Source organism: Rhea pennata, chromosome 2 (genome assembly GCF_028389875.1).
Source record: "Rhea pennata isolate bPtePen1 chromosome 2, bPtePen1.pri, whole genome shotgun sequence".
In the NCBI taxonomy this organism is placed as follows: Eukaryota; Metazoa; Chordata; class Aves; order Rheiformes; family Rheidae; genus Rhea; species Rhea pennata.
This window is the reverse complement of record NC_084664.1, coordinates 145,951,766-145,972,609: the sequence shown is the minus strand read 5'-3', so window position 1 is coordinate 145,972,609 and position 20,844 is coordinate 145,951,766. Positions and strand designations below refer to the sequence as shown.

The 20,844-nt window shown below is 38.1% G+C and overlaps 1 protein-coding gene across 2 annotated transcripts; it reads right to left on the bottom strand.

Annotated features, from left to right (window-relative positions):
• Positions 1-1,943: 1,943 nt before the first annotated feature.
• On the bottom strand, positions 1,944-19,976 carry EBAG9 (estrogen receptor binding site associated antigen 9). Of its 2 annotated transcripts, none has more exons than XM_062568384.1 (7): positions 19,807-19,976; positions 14,105-14,202; positions 10,488-10,566; positions 10,205-10,363; positions 8,221-8,328; positions 7,198-7,289; positions 1,944-2,489 (listed from the first exon to the last, which is right to left on the bottom strand). In XM_062568384.1, exons 2-7 carry the CDS (start codon positions 14,185-14,187, stop codon positions 2,369-2,371), a joined length of 642 nt encoding a protein of 213 aa, XP_062424368.1. In that variant the 5' UTR covers positions 14,188-14,202; positions 19,807-19,976; the 3' UTR covers positions 1,944-2,368. The 2 variants fall into 2 exon arrangements, with proteins under 2 accessions (XP_062424368.1, XP_062424369.1); XM_062568385.1 differs by lacking the exon at positions 19,807-19,976 and adding an exon at positions 18,488-18,582.
• Between the last annotated feature and the right edge of the window lie 868 nt (positions 19,977-20,844).

The window sequence follows — 20,844 nt, the reverse complement described above, 5'->3', positions numbered from 1 at the left end:
TCGCATAGAAACCAAGTCAGCTCCTTCCCTGGCTGAAGGATAATCCCTGCTGACAATCCCATTATACTTTTCCTTTCCAATCCAGGAACAGAAAAGAGTCTTTAGCATACAGCTGAGAGCTCTGTCCGTAAGCTACAGAAAACTTTAAAGCATAGGGCTCACAAAACATTCACCTGTATTCTTACCTATGTCCACACTGTCACAAAACTCTTCTTAGCTTCCCCTCCCCTTTCCCCAAAATAACTTGATTATTACATCTCCCAGATCCCAAGCTCTAGAAACATACTAAAATGAAGGCCATGTTTTTTTTATGTATGTACTACCTGAGTAGAACAAACAAGTATTTTACTTCAAAACCCTTCAGACAGATACACTAAGCACACATCAGTGGCACAGACAAGGAAAGAATGATTTTTCAGTCATCACAGCAAGTCAGCCTACGTGGTCAAAAATAACACTGAAAGCAATCAAGACCAGAGTCCAAAAAAGAAAAAAAAAGAAATGGCAAACAGGCTATGTGCAGGGAAGAGAAAGGAAGAGGCTGGGGCAACAGAAGAGAATGGAAACAAGTGTATCCAAATGTTGTACAAGATCCCTCAAGGAACTCAAAGTGAGGAAAAAGCTTATCGTAGGGGCAGCTATATAATGGTTTAGCAAAAACCATTGACATCTGCTCAGAATAAAAAGCAGCTAGAAGGGACAACTAGTGGAGGAAAGAAGAGGAAACACCTAGCTTTTTAACATGCAAGATACTACCTGCAAGAACAGTAGAATTATTTAATCTTTATGCCAGGATGAGAAATATATGGCAGGAAAGAACAGCAAATCAGTGCCAGTACGCAGCAGGAGTGGGGAAATCGACATAAAAGGGCTGACACACAACAACAAAAGGCAGCTAATACTTTTTGACATACTTGATGGCTAAGAGAAGAAATGCACTTTTTCTAGGGACACATGATTTGGTCAAATGACCACCAAGCTACTCTAAGAGCAGCTGGCAAGTGTACAAGGGAGTACGTTTAGTCCTTCCATTCTTTTTACAACTTTACTGTTCGCTGTATGTCCAGGAAACAAGTTTCAGGGACAGAATTTGCTGTCTTTTACACAATAAACCCCCCTATATAACCAAATCACAAACTGACAGAAAAATCATGTCTGTGCAATAGTAGATGCAGAAGGTGTTCACTGAAGCCCTGGGCTGGACATGAGGGCTACAAAGGCTCCCCCCTCCCAGCACACCTTTTCCCCTGGTGGGCGTCAACTTTTCCTCCTTCACTAGATCATGGGACTGTTGTTTTCTACTGCATAGTTACCCTGCACACTCTTCCCAGAAGAATTTCAGTGTAAATGCACGTCGTAAGTGTAAACACTTAAAACATCTACCCACTAGGAAAATAGAATCTGAGGAATATTGTTAATTCAACAGAGATCTTCTATAGCTTCATTAACAGAGAGGGCAGAAATGATCTCAATTATACTGCCTAATCTCACTACTTAATAAGAACAAAGCATAGGGACTTTATTTTCATCATCCTAGCACGTAAAGGAAATTGTACTGGAAGTACAAACATATTTATGCATACAATCAGTGATTAAGATCTGGAGTATTAGCTCACTCCCCTATGCTGATCATTTCATCCTTCACAAGAAGTAAATAGACTGCACCACTCTTGTATAGTGATGCCATTGGTTATAGCTGTTACAACACATTGTAGACAAGCATGGTAAGACCCGAAGTTGCAAGTTGCAAAGTGACAAGCAATTCCGCTAGTGTCCTCTACCGCAGTATGCTTAAATCTACTGATAGTAGAGTTGTAGGTCATCCACAAGTCATTTTCTTCTGCACAGGTCAATACAATTGCCCATGGAACACTGAAGTATTTATAATACTTCCATAAGAAAGGCAATAACCAGACATTCTTATATCAGGCATGAAGCAAACGGTTCTTTAAAACTGTTTAATTACATATTTCAGGTAAGCACAGACAATACAGTAGATTCCCCCCACTGAATATTTACACTCCTTTTCCTAAGCTTGAGCTGTTCATTTAGAGTGTCTCTCAATCAACATCCCCGTTCAATCAATGTTCTTGCAGAGAAGGGTGCCGGAATAGAGCTATTGCAGGAAACATCATTCCATCAAGGCATGATTTTGTGTGGTTCCCCCCTCGCCCCATTAAAGATCAGGTCCACTAGTAGTTCAAGGTATTTTAGGAGAATTCTGGCTTCCAAGATGACCTGAAGAATGCATTAAAACCAAGCAGTGCATTGAAGTCCTAGAAATACTTAAATCAATACCAATAATGCATATGTTGTAGAGCTGGAATTCTCTTTTTTCACTGGCACTGCCATTGATGCCTGGTTTCTGTTAGGAAAGTTTAACACCAATTTTGTTTTGTTCTTTTTTCATTAGCCTTTGTGCCTCTTTCTCCATTTTCTTTCGTTGTTGTTCTGCTGCTCTCTTTTCCCTTTCTGCTATCTTCTGCTGTCTGCAATCAGAGGAAAAAATTGAATTGCTAAGAACAGGAGTCTAGTTTTCAGTATAGTTATGTCTTAAGTTTCTATCATTAAATAGGCTATTATAGCTATAACAGAGCCTCAAAGTCTACTGCAGTCAGACTCAGAATAGTTATTCTTCTTATTGTGATAGAGTATCTGTCCTTTGTTCGCATCTAAGGCAGTAAAATCTTTTCAAATACTTTATCATCTAAAAGCCATTCCACTCTATAAAAATTCAGAATAAATAAGTGAACCACTGTGAGCACTGGAGAATTACCAGGCTTAGAGCTTTTTAGAAAAATCCATCTAGCTGTAAGAGTCACAAAACTACACCTATCTCCTCAAGCTTAGACCAACATAATTCAACCTGCCTAGAACATCGAGTTTTGTCTTCCCTTTGCCTCAAACAGAGGTATAAATAACTATCTTTTTTGTAATGCAAGTGCTGCAAACACTTTCCTCGTTTCCTCAAAGTATTCCCTTTTACTTGTCCAGGATCTGTGATGTACTCTATTGATCAGGACAAATATAAACAATACCCTTTAGGAAATAAAAGCTAAAGAAAGAAGTCTTCAGCTGTATATACTTTAAGCAGTATTTCTTACCACTGCTATCAAACTGCACACATTACTATCTGCCAACTCAAAGGATCTGTCTATAGAAACAGCTTTCAATTGTAATAAAAACACAGCTGACTAGAGAACCAGACTCTGCTCACTTTACTTCCACCCCTCCAGCTAGAACTCATTATTGTGCAGCACAGGGGCAGCAACTGGATCAAGTTGCTATAGATTGTAGCTCTCTCCTGTATTTCATAAGCAATAATAAAACAGTGCAAAGAGGTCAAACCTGATCTGGATTCAGATCATTAGATATACAAAAAATTTGCCAGGTTGCTTGCAAAATGGCTTAAAAATAGAAGTGAAGGTTAATTAATTTGAAAAAGTGATATTTATCACAGACTCAGTAAGAATAAAAATACGTCATTAAAATAAATAATCTAATGGACTAGGCAAAGTATTTTAACATATTAATCTAAATTAGCAGTGTAGTTCTACTCAAATGTGTAATATACACAGAATTAAAAATCATCATCATCTACGGCAAACTTCTTTGTAGATTCCCAATCATGTCCAAACTGGGCATATGAAACTTAGAAATATTAGAGGTATAAAGACTACATATTAGGAAAGTAGTGGAGAGAGAAGAGATTCCACTTTTTAATAGCTTTGTGTCTTCCATTAGTTCATTAGGCTGTAAGTAATGGCTGCAAGTTTTCCTATGCTCTGTTAAATTGCTCTGCTCTTATTAAGGGTCATTTGCATCAAAATCTAAATCTACAGACACACAAGCACCTAATTCCCATTCCCATTGAAGTCAACAGAAGCCCAAAGACCATGACCTGGCATTTACCAGAAGGCCAGCCATCTACAAGACAGACAGTTGACATGGCTGTCAGTCCAGCCTGCAGAGTAACATATTTGCCACTTTACAGCAGTAGATTTTCTTATATCCCATCCACATCCAAACTGATGCAGTAGAAGAGATGAAGAGGCAACATATGCAATCAGGCATGTAGAGAGAGTAGAGTTTCATTAAACAATAAAACAAACAAAAACTCCCTCACAAAAGGTGTAAACAATGCCACTCTTCATTTGTTTTTGTTATGTGAGAGAGGTTATAGATCATTATTTTTTCCATAAGCTACAGACCACAGGGCATTCCTCTGCACTGAGGAGATTCCTCTAAGTGGTTTCTATGCCCTCTGCTGGCTGAGTAATATTATTGGACTTCAGTCCAATCTATCTGAGATGTGGTGGAGGTCTCTTCGCATTTGGATGTAACTGAAGTCCTTGTTCATTTAGTGCAATACACAGTAACAGAAAAAAAATGCTTATAAAGAGGTTACCAGAAATAATTACCTTTTTATTACTATTTTACTTAGCTGATCATTATCCAAGACACCAATTTCCATTCCCAACTTCCTACTTTTTTCAACGTAAAATTAGCATCTTTCATGCTCAGGAAGTTTTCATTTCTCAGTAAAGTGCCTAAAGTCCATGCAGGCTACACAGATGTCTTGGACAATAGTAGCCTACTCCTATGTCCTGTCCTTCATAGTGTTTACCTGCATACTCTGATTTCCGGGAAGCATTTGGCCTGCTACACATGCTTTTTTCAACTACTATATATGTATTAGATTGCCAGAGAGATGGCCTTAGGATACAACCTTTCTGCTATTTAAGAAGCCACAGCCCATTTTAGTACAATTGCAATGATCACTACTCCATTACTACACAAAGAATTAATCCAAGACACTTCTGAATATTAACTGGGCACCAATAGATACCTAGACATACCTAGCTAATGGAGATTTATTTTACTTAAACACACTCATTCCATTCTTGACATGCACTGCTGAAGTAAGCTTAATATTATCATTCTCTGAAGGGTTAGGCAGACTTTGGACAACAATCATCAGTCTAAGAGCTTCAGAGCATTTCATAGGCCAAGATGTTTGTCTTTTAGCATTAAGAACAGACTTGAGATCTCCTACTGAATACAGTCTGCTGAAGACAGACCCAGGCTTGTCAAGTAATGTGAACTCTTGAATGATAAGTGTCAAAAGACAAATACACTACAGGTCTCTACTCCAAGAGAGATCCTAAACCCAGAAGATGCTTCCTATTGCTCTTGCTAAAAATCAGCCTGCATTTTCCTCAGTTACAGAAGAATACAGTAATCTGAGTAATGTTTCACATATTAAACAAAGCTCTTACTTCACAGCTGGGATACAACTCACAGTGATCAGTTGTACTGAGGCAGCCATTCATAGCTGGCCAAGAGGTATGTCATACAGATAACTGCGGCTCTGATCATGCTCTTGCTCTGTTTACTTGAAATACTTGCTTATGCATATACAAATACATACCCATGTGTAAATACATATATTCACACATCCCTACTAAAACAGGTAGAAAATTGCCCTCCTCAGTAACTCTGAGAATTAACCTCTTCAGCTGAAGACATAATAGTAAAAATATGCTGGATTGAAATATTTAGAAGAGCTTTAACCAAATAAATTGACATTTCCAAAAACAAAGTCTGGATGAAACACCATTGCTATTCCTACATAAGGGATCTCCAGAAGTCTAAACCTGCGTATCCCTCAGCGTTCTAGAGCATGAGCCTAACGCTTGAGAAACAATACACTTTTTAACACCCCATAAAAGTCCACAATAAGGATAAATTTTATATTCCAATATATATTGGCACATCCACATACCAGCTTTTAGTAGCTAATTTTTATATGACAAGTCCATGCCTGGGAAAGCTTGAGTAATTGTTTTTACAGTCTTAAAACAATTAAGCACTTTTAACGTAATATACTGAAACTGCACAGTTTCAGTAAAATAGTGTAGAATCCATAGTAGGCAAAAGTAGTTGTAGTTTAATTTTTCAGTTCAAAAAAGAGAGGTTGCCATCAATGCACCAGACAAAGAAAAATGAAAGACACATACTAAGCTTAGCACATTGCACTTTAAAAATCTTACTGAGCCTGCTGATATTTTTACAGGAAAAAACACTTTCCTTGGAACAAAATCACCCTTACGGCATGTCATTCAAACATATCACATAGTTTATACTTCTGTGATACATTTGTGCAAGACAGAACCTGAAACAGTTTCAGCACTGGGAGAAAAAAAGATACTTTCAGATGTGTGTTCTAGTCAGTATCTGATTAAGTTTGCTAAAATATTTGCATTACAGTCCCATTTTCATAACTTGCTGCCAAGTAAGTTTGATAGCATCAGAATTGAGTTCATCATTAATTCATCAGAAACATGCTTCCTGTTCTTACTCTACTTGTTGAAAAAGTAAATTTCTCAATAACATTACAATAAACAGTTCAGAATTTTCTTTCTGCAAAATACTTTTTCTTTAAAAAATGGCAGTTCTATAATAACTTTTTAAAAACATATCATGTTCTAACTTCACAGTTGTCACACTAAGACCACAAATTTATGATTTTGGGGGTAAAGAGAGAGCAGTTAAGGATGCTGGAGCCATCTGATGTAGGTTATCTGATCATGTAGCAAGCAATTAACATTTGATAAAATTTTGAAGTGAAACAACTTCCAAGTGACAAGAACAGATGAGCTATTCACACTAATTTTGTACAAATCACTGATTTTGCATACAAGCATTATAGATGAGCTAAGTTAGCTAGAAAAGCATGGCACCTATGGGGATTCCAAAAATACACTTACTTATCACTTCTTCTAGCCTCAACTGTTTTAGTTGAGAGCATGTAGTTATGTTCTGTGAGGTCATCCAGTGGTATTTTACTTAATCAAGCTGAAACATGCTATTTGTATTTAGTAAGTTTCTTAAATTTATCATCCTCAGTTTTAGCGATTCTCAAATTTTCTTCATTATTTGAGACACTAAATTAACTGGAGTACATATAAAATGTATTCTGCAAACAGTAATTAGTGAGACAAGGTATATGAAAATTGTTTGTCTTAAGAATTACCTTTTTTAGCACTCAAAAAAGCCTCACTACAAACATCTGATTCTCCTGCATGTAAAAGTTTATGTGGAAATATGAAAGTCTAACACACTATAAAGTTAAGATGATTATATCTTAACACTAGAAAAAAAAAAGTTATACTGTGTTAACCTATTTTCATTTACCTAAGAACTTCTTCTGCCTGCCAGGCAGCATCTTCCTCTTCCTCCCAAGCATTAGTATTTTCTTGCCAGGTATCCAGATCTCCCAGTTCAGGCTGAAACAAGAAAAAAAGGCTCTATGAGCATATGCAGGAAATCTCAGATAAAAAACATTTTTTTTATTTTAGCCTTGAGGCTTAATATTTCCAGAAACCTTTGACATACGATAGTACGTGTGAGCTTATCTTTGTGTTTTCCCCTGTTCCAATAATGACTTTTTCAGCTTATTGTTGGTTATTGTTTTTGGATTATTCACAGCTGGAGAAGGATGGATGGAAGTATTGAAATGCATTTTTAGGAAGGTGATGATAAGCTGAGTAGATAAGCTGAACAAATAATTTAAGAGATTTCTTGAAGTTCCATGGACGAGCCAACATATACATCCACTGGTTTGTCCTTTCAATACTATTTGAGTGCTGTTATGTGTTTGTCCTTTTCAAAATTATTTTCATATTTCATATGAAAATAATTCTAATTCTTATTCTAAGGCTGTGATATGACTATTCTGCACTGCTTCACACCTAGATCCTTTTGTACACCATGTTAACGTGGCAAAATGTTAAAAAATGTTTTGTGGCACCTAGTTCAGAGGGAAAAAAAGTTTAAAATCTTGGACATATATTTTAGGAAAAAACATACAATGAAAATAGAAAGATAAAACAAAGGCCTTACTACAAGAAAAAACTTTCTATTCATAAGAGAACTTACTACGCAAAGCCCTGAAAGTTTGCAGTCCACTGTTTTAGGAGATCTGCAAGTATGCATGTGTTTAGGAGGCTTCCTACCTTTTTAATCCTCTAATCTGATAAATTTCTCAGTAGAATAAATTAATTAGATACCTTTTTGCTTTGAATCAAATGCTCAATTTTAAAAGCATTTACAATATTGTACAGCTATTCTCCCACTCTCCATACAGCAAACCTCCTTTCTCCTAAGGAACTGTAATTTACCTGTCAAATGAAAGATCAGTATTCAGAGCATACTTACAGACTGGTGAATAAAAGGAATATCTTGTGTAGCTGCTAATCTGCTAGAGAATCCTGTGTTTCCTTCTGGGACCCCAAAATTTAAAGGCTCTCGTTTTTTAATAACTATCTGAAAATATTAAAAAAAGAGAATGAAAAGAACCGAGTTAGAGCACTGCACAGATTTTTTGGTGATCATATACTCTGCACCTATGAAGGTGCAGCTACACAACTCTGTACTGTGTCTCAAATCTGCTCAGGTCCCAGAACCTATACAGCTAAATCAACTCATAAGTAGAAGAAGCCAAATGCCTAAGACCACTCTTTGCCTTCATCCCCCCCAAGCCAGCTTTATCTCAAGTGACATGGAGACCTATGACTGCATCAAGACAGAGAAAGTGCAGAAAGAATTAAAGATCCAATAGTCACATCTCCCAGTATTGGTATGATTTACGAATGACAATCCCCTGGAGAAATCCAGTCTCGATGATATTTAAGGTAAGATACTACTCTTGAAGATAGTGCTGTCCAACCAGCTATACTGCTTTGGAACATGAGCTCTCTCAGGTACATAACAATGTTTCTGTGCAGACAATCTGAGTTTCAGTAGACAGAACGTAACTATAGAATCAATTGGTTCTGTACTGGTTTAGCTGGAAAACACGCACTACTGCTTCTCCTGAAAGGCTAATTAGTAAGTTTAATATAGCTGCTAAGATCACAAATCCATTTTTTGTCTTAAGCTCAAAATACGAGCTTACTCATTTGTTTAGTTTTGTTTAGACTCCTTTAAGTCTGTGCTGCTTCCAGAAATAGATCTCCAATTTCACTGACTATACAGACACACAGATATTATAGATATGAGCAATAATAGAAGGAGATTTCACCTCAGACTGTAAAGCTCACATTGAATCCATCCACTGTAAAACTATAATTTCAAATTTAAAGATTGTAATAGGGCAGAGTTGGAAGGTAGGATTTTTAACATGTCTGCAGTCAATCCTAGAGATGTGTTTAAACTAAACAAAATACATAGAATTTAAGCAGCATGGACCCTTTTTGAGTTCTGTTCCGAATCTGAGGCTCAATCCGTTTGGTGAAAAATGCTGTATGATACAAAAGAGAAGTCTACCTCTTCCCCACTCCTCTAGACTCCCCCCAGATTTTGCAAGATCAACATCTTAAGAGTTCAATTCACAGAATCCTGTAGATTGTGAATCTGCAGAAAAATGATGCCAGCATCATCTCCAGTTCATAGGATCACAGGATCTCTAGTTCAAGCACTCAATCAAAGCAGGGACAGCTTTGAAGTTACACCAGATTACTCTAAACTTTATCCAGTTGTGTCTTGAAAATCTCCAAAGACAGAGACTTCATGACTTTTCCAGGCAACCTGTTCCAATGCTTGACTGCCTTTATGGTGAAAACGGCTTTCCAGATGATTCAAAGCCATACAAAAACATACAAAGCCGTACAAACTAACATATGTTTAATTAACATTTGTTTATAGTGTTAACACTATTGCAGAGATGTGCTTGTGCCTTTTCTTGAAGAGCAAGCTATTTTGAAACATCAGCTTCCTAACACCACCCTCCCAGTATGGCTTGGTGAAACAAGCAAAATTCTGTTTTCTTTAACAGCAGTACAAAAGCAGGACCTGGAATGGCTCTCTTCAAACAATGGAAAGGTATGTGCAAAAGTATCTTCTTTCAGTAGTACTATTTTCAGAATTGAAGTTGACATGAAGTTCTTCCCTATATTTCCAGAACATTCAGACTATGAAGTACCTCATAAGTTTCCAGGAACATTAAGACCAAAGACATAAACATGAACTAGCACCACATATTGAAAGCCCTCCAGAGTCATGATTTGTAACTGGACATCAATATCTAATCTCACTTCAGGAGGACAGTTCAATTTTGCCCAAAGCATCTATTTTATGATTTACTTACAACCTATTTTAAAGCAAAGAAAACACTCAGTATAGTTGAAAGCTCAATACCTACTTTTTGAGTTTTTCTTATAGTTGGTGTCATGTCTTTGAAATAATCAGGTTCTGTTTGTTCCAAAGCATTTTGCTGAGGAGCCACATTACCATTCCCACCTTCAATCTTCACACTGGTGGGTGCATCTTCATCCCATGAAGACCAGTCTTCTACTTCTGGCTAAACAGAAGTGAACAATACAAGCTAATAGTATCTGCAAGTAAAGCCTTGTCTCAGTAATATATAATAAGACAACATGATTGGTGTAATCATCTATCATGTCACCTTCAACTTTAACAATTACCTGTTTGGGAACAGATGAATAATCCACTGTGGTTGGCAAGGTTATTTGGTCTCCACTTAACTTTCGCCCTCTTCCAGACCTGAAAGAAAAATGTAGGATTCCTCCAAGCTCTGAAAACATGAGCACTAAGTTAAAAAAGAAAGGAACTCTGAGAAAAGAACTACTGAAAGTAGTCATGACTAAATCATTAAGTGCTTAAACAACCTCAGTATTAACTACTACCAATAAGAGTCTTGCTAAACAAAGGAAGGTTCGTAAGAATTTCAAAGTGTGATTTACTTTTCCTTTTTCTTACAGAGCCTTTATTTACATGAAAGTTTGAATAGAGACTAGTTAAATTAATTCTGTTATTTATTTATAGTCAGGTTCAATTTTTAGACTGTCAATGCTTAAGAAGCAAACACTACAGATCTACATTTGTTCAAAGATGACCATTTCCACTGGAAGCTCTCTGTGAAATATTTCTACTGGTCTTAGATGTTAAGCTGTGTTTTACAAGTCATGTTCTGATCTTCTTGATTTGAAATTCCTCTAAAGTACTTTCTCCTTAGAACTCTAAGCAGAAGTAGCATAAAACTATACAAGTCTGCAGCTTCTGTTCAATACATGCTTCTAGTTATTTACAGAATACTGTTTCAGTGAAGATGTTTCAGAAATTTTATCAAATAATTTTAACACAAACATTTGTACATTATAAATAGGCTACTTCGATATTTAATGTTCAAAGATTACAATAGTAATTAAAATATATTTAGTTGACATTTACTGTATTTTAAACCCTGTAACACAAGGGAATGAAATTCATACTGACACTCCCATGTTTTCCCCAAGAAGCACAGCAAGACAGGCAAATAACTAACCCTGTTCATTTGGAAAAATAAGATCTGTTTATTACTACTTAGGAGAATACATCAAGGAAACTACAGTTTGGAGTGTGCGTTCATTTTTTACTATTCTAAAGCATTCTACCATCAGCTCAGAACAATTCAATCATTTGTAATGCAACCTCTGTTGCACACTGGTGAGTAATTAGTTATCATTCTTCCTACTTGAAATTCAACAGATGTCTTCCTTATGAGAGATCGGGTGTTTATGTCAAAATTTTCAGGTTTTATGTAATTAACTCCAGTCAATTGAGAAATTATCCCTTTCAAATGAAAAAGAACTCAGGTTACGGATTATCAAAGGAAAAATTTTCAATATAACTTTATAAATTTATTTCTGAAAATCTTTATAGTAGTATGAATATAATTGGAAAGGGTGCCAACACAGACTGATCATCCATTGAAAATGTCCAGTCTTAAATATAACTATAACTGATTTTTATTTATAACATCTAATTTAGAACAGTTTACATTTGTTTTGTAATCCTGAGAAAAAAATTGGTCTACGTACAGGCTAAGTAGCTCCTGTGAATTCATACTTAACCCAAGACTTCTCCAAATGCAATCTTCATTCACTATTTAAAAAATTAAGCATTGCTGCAAGCCCAGAACTTCATACCTGTTAAACATCTTTACAGCATCCGTAGTACTGTTAATACACACAACATGACAAACAGAGAAAGGCATAGTATACTTAACTTTGAGTCTTGACTTCTTGGCCTGACTCTGTTTCTAAACAGCTAGAAGCCTGGGTGAAACCATGCCGCGTTCTTGACAATTTGGGAAAATTCTGATACATAAAGTTCTTAAAGGACTAGTAACTAAAGAAATCAAGTTGCCTCGACCTTTGCTTAAGCCCTCATAAAAGAAAGGTGGCACTGCTATTCTGCAGCTACATCTGAGACCTGATCTAGAAGACACAATAATGATCCTAATCAGTAGTTCATAACAAATGTGAATCTAGCCAAAGCAGTGACAAGTGTAAGAGAGGAAGGAAACGGCTTCTGTCACAGAACAGGGCAGCACTGAGGAAGGCTACATCTCTCCTACAGAGGGACCAACAGGCTCATAGGAACAATTGCACCTCAATTATCATTAGACATATATTGATTCTTGCTTTGAATGCCACATTTCTCAAGATCTCTTGGTTTTCTTTATCTTTACTAATCAGTAGCACAATCTTTACAGATACTAGTTTAAATTAGTTTTTAATTTAAACAATATAATCTGAATAGGTACTAGCTCGTGTCCTCTGAATACTAATCACATTTGCTGATTATCAGACATACTCAGATGCAGTGACGCATTACAAGAAATCAAAATTCATCAAACTATGCTTTGAAGCTGACATTAAACAGGAGAAATATTTGTAGTTAATGGGCTGAGCCAGTTTGATCAACTGATTTGCTTATGTGAGAAATTTTAAATTTTCATCCTTCAACTGATTGTTACTCAAAGAACAGTTCTCCTACTTTTTTTACTCCCAATCAATTCCTCAACTATTTTAATTATTTAGTTGTTTCAAAAGTTTAATAAAGGAGGAAAATATTGTCACTACACATACTAAACAATTACCAAGAGCTATCTTAATACTTTGAGAGATTAGGGGATCATGTGTTTTGGAAGTTATAATCAACTCAGTGTTTTGACTTCTTTTAGAACTTAAGCAGCAAGTATTCTTAATTTAATTTGGAATTCAAGTCACAAAATTAAGGCTTACATCTTCATAGCTGTATGTAGCATTAAAATGTAGCATTTTAAAAGTTAAATAGATCCGCATTGAATTTAATCAGTCAGCTGAAAGCTTCCTCTTATTCTTGGAATGAGTAAAGGTGAAGAGAAGAGAAACAATTCAGATGTTATTTTGTCTCATGTTTTGGAGATCCTTTAACCTCAGTAGGAAAGTAGTAGTCTTCATATACAAAAGCAGAATGCATTTCTCCAGACTGTTGTTTATGTAAAACATTTTGTATAGTTGGCGAGAAGTGAACAACATTACGGATGACAGCACAGTACTGAGAAGTTCTGAACACTAGTATTATGTAGGCATAATTCTTGAGGGCTTTTTTGAAAGCTATTATAAACTACACTACCATGTTCATGAGTTCACAACTCAAAAAAGAAGTATTTTTATGTATTCTTGTAAAGTTATAAGATACTTTCAGCTAAAAAAATAAACAAATAAAAGGAAGGCAGTTCTGCTGAATTCTAACCACTGTCCTCCAAACTTCTGGGGAAAAAAAATCGTGAATAGGCAGAAGAACCTAAGTTTTAAACAACTATTTTTTGATAAAGCAGGAAAAGAATCAGTTATAGTTAAAGGTTAGTGACTGATGACAGAACAGATGCTGCCATTAACTGAACCTCCTATAAAACAAAGTATCACTTGGTAAATACTTTAAAACAAATGGAGAACATTTTTTCTTCATTTTGTCACAGGACAGTTTTAAAAGGCAAACTTAAACCCTGTCATAGCTGTTTATAAAACACTCCTCACAAAAGTTGACATGCTACAAAATACATTGATATTTACAACAGCAGTATATAGACTTTTGAACTCGAAAGGAATATGCATATTCAAGAATGAATTTGATTTAGTTTTATCTGTCTTGATTGCTTGGTAATTAGTAGTAAAACCAGAACTATAGAGAGAAGTGGGCACATGTAGTGAGAAGGAAAGATAAATGACCTGTAATTAAAAAAAGATAAGGTTATTACATAAAACAAGTTTACCTGCATATTAGCCTTTTAATGAAAGAAAGCACTGCTGCCAGGCAGGTACAGATTTTAAAGAGTCGAAACTGTGTTATGGCCATGGTGAGAACCCCTTTCTGCAAAAGAAAAAGGTTAGACGTTGAGTATGCTGCATCTTTATATAGCGGTCAAAGCCAATTTCCTTACTTCCTCACGAGCAATGAGCATTCCATACAAGAAAAGAGCAGAGGTACCTAGACTGGATAGTCACACTGTCTATTTATCAGGACATTTCAGTGATGTAAATAAAAACACCTAATGTATGTTAAAAAAATGGCACAAAATCATAGATAAAGTCACAGTTAAAGACACTTCTAAAGGAGAACTGCTGGCAACCAGCTGCAGTGACTCTGTACAGCTAATCTATTTTAGACACGAACAACAGCATTGCAACAACTTCAAGGAGAGTAGACTTAAGAGCAGTAAGACATTCACGATTTCAGGTCTTACATATATCAATTATAATTTTTATGTATAGTTATTTATTTACATAGTTACATATTATTTATGTGTATATACCTTTATGTTCTAAAGGTAGGGATTATTATAAAGCAACACTGAAGTGGTAAAGAAGTTATTACTTTAAAAACATACAGCTAGAAGTCATCTAGCCAAGATTTCCAGTACGAAGAATAGATGTCCTGTGGAAACCTGAATAAAGGTATATCTTTTCAGAAAGGAAAGCTGTTTAGAGGCTCATTTCACCCTTATTTATCAGAATTCACTCTTCTGTTGCTGAGAGCAGGGGGAGAAATGTACTCAACACCAGAAAGAGCAAAGCAATTTTCCCAGTTCAGCCTAGCTAGCAGCCAAACTATAGAGCCCGGGGAGACTCTATATTAAAAACAGAACTACTGACTGAAAAGACTGCTTTAGAAAGTCACCTTTACTTTAAAAAAACATTTCAAAACTAGGCGCAAGTAACACTGAACCTGTAGGACTGGGAAGCTTATTACCCAAGTGCAAAACTAAAACTAAGCAACAGTAAAGCGTGTCATTTATATATAAAAGCCATTTTTTCAATTCATCTCTAGCTTATATATTATATATATATATATACACACACACACACACTTTTTTTGATATTGAGTTGCATACTGTATTGAGTTCTCAATATAAAGTTAAACAAAAAGGAAAAAAAAAACCCACAATCCACAAAAAAAAAAAAAAAAAAAAAAAAAAAAAAAACACACATCAAACAATCCACACACAGAGTCCACATGGAAAGTCTGGCCTGCCTTGAAGTTCACTGCTGACAAGAGTGAACTAGAAGTTAATGTTTTTTTCCTGGGTCATTCCCATGCATGAGTAAGTATACTTTCAACATATACCTGCTTGTCAAGGTTCAATAATAGTCTTCATTCCCTTCCCCACAACACTCAGAGGACTTCTCCCCACCTTCACTTCCCTTGTCTCACATGGATATTTCAGTTAGACACAATCCCATACTGTATACATCTGAGTTCATTTCACTTTAAGCGTGGCAAAGTCAAACCCTTCAAGACAGCAAGTATCATTTTGCCTTTGTCTTCTCTAAACTGTACTTGTAATCTTTCCTATTACATTGTCTTGTACATCAGAAATCGTATACACAATACAATCTGACAGACAATCAGAATTCTGGAAACAAGAAACCATCAGCTAACCACAGCAACATCAGCAATCACTCCACTTGAAAAAATACTTGCAGTAGTGTATCTAGCTTTTATACTGCTAATTTAGATATGAAGCAGTAAACATGCATTAATTTTAGCAAGAGACTAGAAACTATGCAACAAGAATCTTGAATCAATTCCTTGGATTGAGATTAGGACAAGTGAAACATTCCCAACAGTATCTAACAGGGTGCATAAAATGCTGGCATCACTGTTGTAAGGACAGCACTCCCCAATTAGGGAAAAAAACAAAACAAAACAAAAACACTTCATCTAAGTTAACTAATGGATTTTCTCAATGAGTAATAATTTTATCTTCTGAAACAGTTGCATGGATGCAAATGTTAAAGGAACCTACTATTTTCTGAGTGTAGTGCAAACTTATTCACTTGATGCTATTCCACTAGACTTGTTAGGCGAAACAGTGTTCTTCTCAAGCTGTCAATCTTTCAACAGCAACTAGAAAAGAAGGATGCACAGCACTGTAGCTTGTCTCATGAATGGGAACAAAAACCGAGCTAAATGGAAGTGCCACAAAGTTCTTTCCCCCTTTTCTTCCCATAAGTCTTTCCCTGATAATCCATCTCGAAAGGAGCTAAAATTGCATCAGAAGTCTACTATGATACAGCCTACACTGAGACAAAATACAGAGTAGCAGTGCTCCAGGAAGAAACCTAGAACATTTCTTAATGTAGGTAAAGGTAAAACACTGGATTAGAATTAAGAAAATCCAATCCAGCTGTCCACTGTCAGCCTGATACATTCTTACACATACCACATCCTATATGCCTCAGTGTCCCACGTGTAAAGTTGAATAGAGCTTCCCATTATTTAGACTGATGCAATTCTTCTAAGGCATAATATTAATCAAACTTGCTATCAACCGGAATTTTTAATTAAATAAAATCTGTTGTAATTAAGCTTATTTTAAATCAGGATATAAATCCTAATTAATTTCATATTGGCAGCCAGTGCAATACTTTTGTAACAGATATCCAACTTTAACAGGACTTCGACTTAGGACAGAACAGGATGATGTGGTTCATACTGCCTTCAACTGGCAGAAAGTCACAGCAGTTGTTTACATGGAGGTTGAGCAAAAAAAGGATTAAACCACAGCAAGATGTTAAAAATATTATAAACAAATCAGAAGAACAAGGCAACTTAGCCCTGAAAAAAAATATAGTAAAGGGAGAAAGAGTTCCAAGTTTTATTGAACTGAAACACTGACACTGCTTGCAGCTTGCAGCATTGGCAGCTTTGGAACTCCTGGCAACTCAGACTTTATCCACACTAGCTAGTAAGTGTTTGTGGTGCACACAGCTTACTTCACTTACTTAGCTGGACTAAGTAAGGTGCCACAAACAAGATTCTCACTGATTGTTACTGTACAACAAGTACATCGTTGCTTGGAGAAGCACTTCCTTTTTAAAAAAAAAAAAAATCTAATTTTGCACACAATAAATACCATTTAAACAATATTTCAAGAGACAAAGAATTCTAAAATAATGTTACTTTGTGGCACTAAAAATCATTAATCCGTGTGAAGATGATCAAAGTAGGTTTATAGCAAGATACAATCTTATGAAGATCAGTAGATAGAGCTGAAAAATATTTATTTTCAGGTACATAAACACTCCCTTGTATATTACAAGATGCACAATGACATTTTGTATTAAAAAAGAGGGGAGGGTACCATAATGATTCAGTAGCTGCTGCATTTCAGAAAAAGTACCTGTGATTCTGAATCATAATGAGGATATTTTTTTCCCTCTTTCAGGTTAATTTATTATTACTTTTAAAAATCACTTGCTATATAAACATAATATTGGCAACATTGAAGAGGAAAGCAACTACCAGGTCAATGTCTTTGCCATGCTGCTGTTCAAGCTGTCCATTTTTATAAAACTCAATGGTAATCTTGAAGCCGTGGCCCTACCAGGTTAGAGAAAAGAGTGGAATACAAAAGGAAGGACAGGAAGTATCTGCTCTACTTAACAATAGGTAGGTAGTTAAGATGATGTTAGTAAGAGGAACCATAGTTTCAAAACTAATGTTCCAACTTTCAGCATAAGCATCCTAACCAGGAAGCAATGTGATAGCTGGGAGACATGATTGCTAATATGTTTTATGGAAGTGAGTTAAGTCATCCAGAGCACTTGAAACCTCTTCCTGAATTCAAGACTACTAAAAGCTGCAGAAGACAGCAAAATCCAGGGGGAAGTGCATTTGCCTCTCCATTCCTAAATTAATCCTAGATCCCCAACACTCAGTTTACTACATAGAGTTTAAACATTTTAAAACAAACAAACAAAAAAAAAAAATCACACAACCTCTCTACTCCTGGAGCCATAAAACCACTACAGTAATGCCACCTCATCTCACCTCTTCTTTCCCAATAAACTAAATATTTCCAATCTTGACGACATGAACTCCTGAAGCTTTCTGCTCTGAATTAGAGTACGTTCTGCAACGTACGGTCAGGGCCGTAATGCAAGGTACCATTAGTTAAACCAGAATATTTGTGTCCACTGGCTAGGCACAGTAATTATTCTTTGATAATCCACTGCCTATATACGTACTGCCTTCTGAAAAGTCACCATACAGAATATAACAACTGAAGTCATGCAGTCCCATCATACTACACTATAACTTAGTTCACGCTTGCATGTAGTCTTTACATAATAGACTAATTCATGTAACTTACTTCATAATATTGGAGTTCTCAGACCACAGAACTTGAGTTCAAGAGACTCCAGTTCTGTTTCAGTCTTTAGGAGCCATACCGGTCTTAAGTTATCTGTATCTACATGAAAAGCCAGAGACAACAAATTAGCATACTCCCATTGTTACTACCATTGAATTATCCTGCAACATCTGTTGTCTTTACAAGTACCAACTTTTCAGTGCTTACAGTTGAGATAAACAGCAAGACATGCTATACTGGGTGGCTTAAAGAAATCCCTATAAGGCACACCAGTATTTCTGAAGTATTCAGAATGCCAGCAGCATACAGCAGCATGCTCTTATCATTTTTCATCAAATGTGTAACCAAGGCACTTGCATCATGAATTCACGGTCATATAATAGCCCATATAATAGGGCTTCATCATTGCACAAAACAAGCACAAACCCAACTTTTTAGAACTCCAACAATCTCATTGAATTATATACAAAATAACTAGGAGAAGAAAACAGGCTGACTCCTACACACAGAAGAAAACAAGGCCCAAACACCAAATTTTACTTTAAGTAGCAAACTAAACAGCAAACTATAACCCTAAATGAATACACTCCTGACAAATTGCTTCTAGCTTGACGATATAGGTTACACAAATCCCTCAATCTAAGCACCACTCATTTTAGCCAAAAAGTAAGCAGATCTGCTCCACACAGATTGAAGTGCTCGTGCCTCCTTTCCCAGGAGTTCCAGGTGCACCATACTGCTTACCAGTATCTTCCGTATCAGAGCGATCAGAGCTCAAGATCTCCCAACCTTTTCCCGTACTGGTAAGGGCTGAAAGAAGCGTTATTAGAGACACAGAACAGAAAGCACATTATAGCACTCAAGCTTTACATGACCTTTTAGAAATTCTTAAGTCTTCAAAGGTTTACTAAACAAGCTCCACACGAACGTTTATGCAGTTCCTGAATGAGCACGAACACAGATTTTTCAGACCAGGCAGAGCCCCCAGTCCAGAGGAAAAGGCACGAACATCCCTCCCCACCCCCAGCTCCGAGAGGCCGCCAAACCTCCCAGCCCCCAGGCGCTGCCCACCTACTCGCCGCCGCCTCGCGCACCTCCCAGCTCGGGAGCCCCCGCCTCGCCGCCCAGCCACGCCGCCGGGGGCGCTCTCCCCCGGGCCCGGGTGCCGCCCGGCAGCGCCCAGCACGGCCGGGCCGGGCCGGGCGCGGGGCCGCGCAGCAGCCGAGGTGCTGCCGAGGGCGGCGCGCGGGGGCAGCCCCGCCGCGGGCACCGAGCCCGGGCCCCCGCCCGGCCCCGCCGAGGCGGCCGCCTGCGCTCACCTGCCGCGCGGGGGAGGCCCCTCCGGGGCCGCGGGGCCGGGGCCGGGGCCGGGGCCGGCCGCTCCCGCCGCCGCCGCCCGCGCCGGGCGCCCCTCATTCAAAGCTCGGCGCGCGCCGCCACCGCGGCCTCCCGCGCCGCCATGTCGGCTCCTGTCACCTGGGCGACGGGGCCGCCCCTTCCGGCCACGCCCCTTCCCCTCGCGCCGCCAACGGGCGCCGGCCGTCAGGGCGGGCCGTTGGGCTGCGGGCGTCGGCCGTTGGGGCTAACGGCTGCGGGGGGAGGGGAGAGGTGCTGCAGCCGCCGTGCTCGGGCGGGCGGCGCTGCCTCGCGCGTGCTTCCCGGCTCGGCTCGGCTCGGCTCGGCTCGGCTCGGCTCGGCTCGGCTCGGCTCGGCTCGGCTGCCCCTAGCTGCGAGCGCTCGCCCTGCTATGCGTGAGCCCCTCCGTCCCGTGGGGGCGGCGGCTCCGGCATGAAGCTTGGTGCTCCTGAAACGAAATCCGCTCTAGCAATTGCAGACAGTTCAAAACAATAAGGCAAACTGGCAGCTCGGCACCCACAGGAATTTAAGCCAGGCCATCACCTCAGGGAACTGGGATAAATCAGTATAGGCCTGTATGTAATAGTATCTGTATGCTGCAGTTGTGGCTGTGTACGTGCTCATTTGCTGTTGGCTGGAATCTGTGCTATGAATTTGAAAGTTACCAAAAAAAAAGTTTTGCTGAAGTTCTTTGTGACAGGATGTTGCCTCAACTGGCATCAGATCTTGCAAATGTCTCAAGTTTGCTCAAGCAGATTCTTCAAAAGCTACTTGTGTGTGTCAGCCAGCCAGCCTCCCAGTACCGTTTATTCATTCACTGTTCACATGGGGAAGAAGGGAGGAGGAAGATACTAAGTAACCCAATGTGAGATTTTCTGAGCTCTGTGAATGGTTCCAAACTGCATTACACGGTTAAATAAGCTCAGTAGATACAGTAAATGGAAACTTTGCCCCCTTCTCACCAGGACTCCTAGCCCACTTCTAAAAAAGCACAGATATAA

What these genes read in the sequence shown, in the direction of transcription:
- EBAG9 (XM_062568384.1), bottom strand. Translation starts at nt 14,187, where the DNA reads ATGGCCATAACACAGTTTCGACTCTTTAAAATCTGTACCTGCCTGGCA. An exon ending in ATTAAAAGGCTAATATGCAG is followed by an intron (nt 10,567 to 14,104) that starts GTAAACTTGTTT and finishes TTTTTCTTTCAG; the next exon opens with GTCTGGAAGAGGGCGAAAGT. An exon ending in CAGGCAGAAGAAGTTCTTAG is followed by an intron (nt 2,490 to 7,197) that starts GTAAATGAAAAT and finishes CTCTGATTGCAG; the next exon opens with ACAGCAGAAGATAGCAGAAA.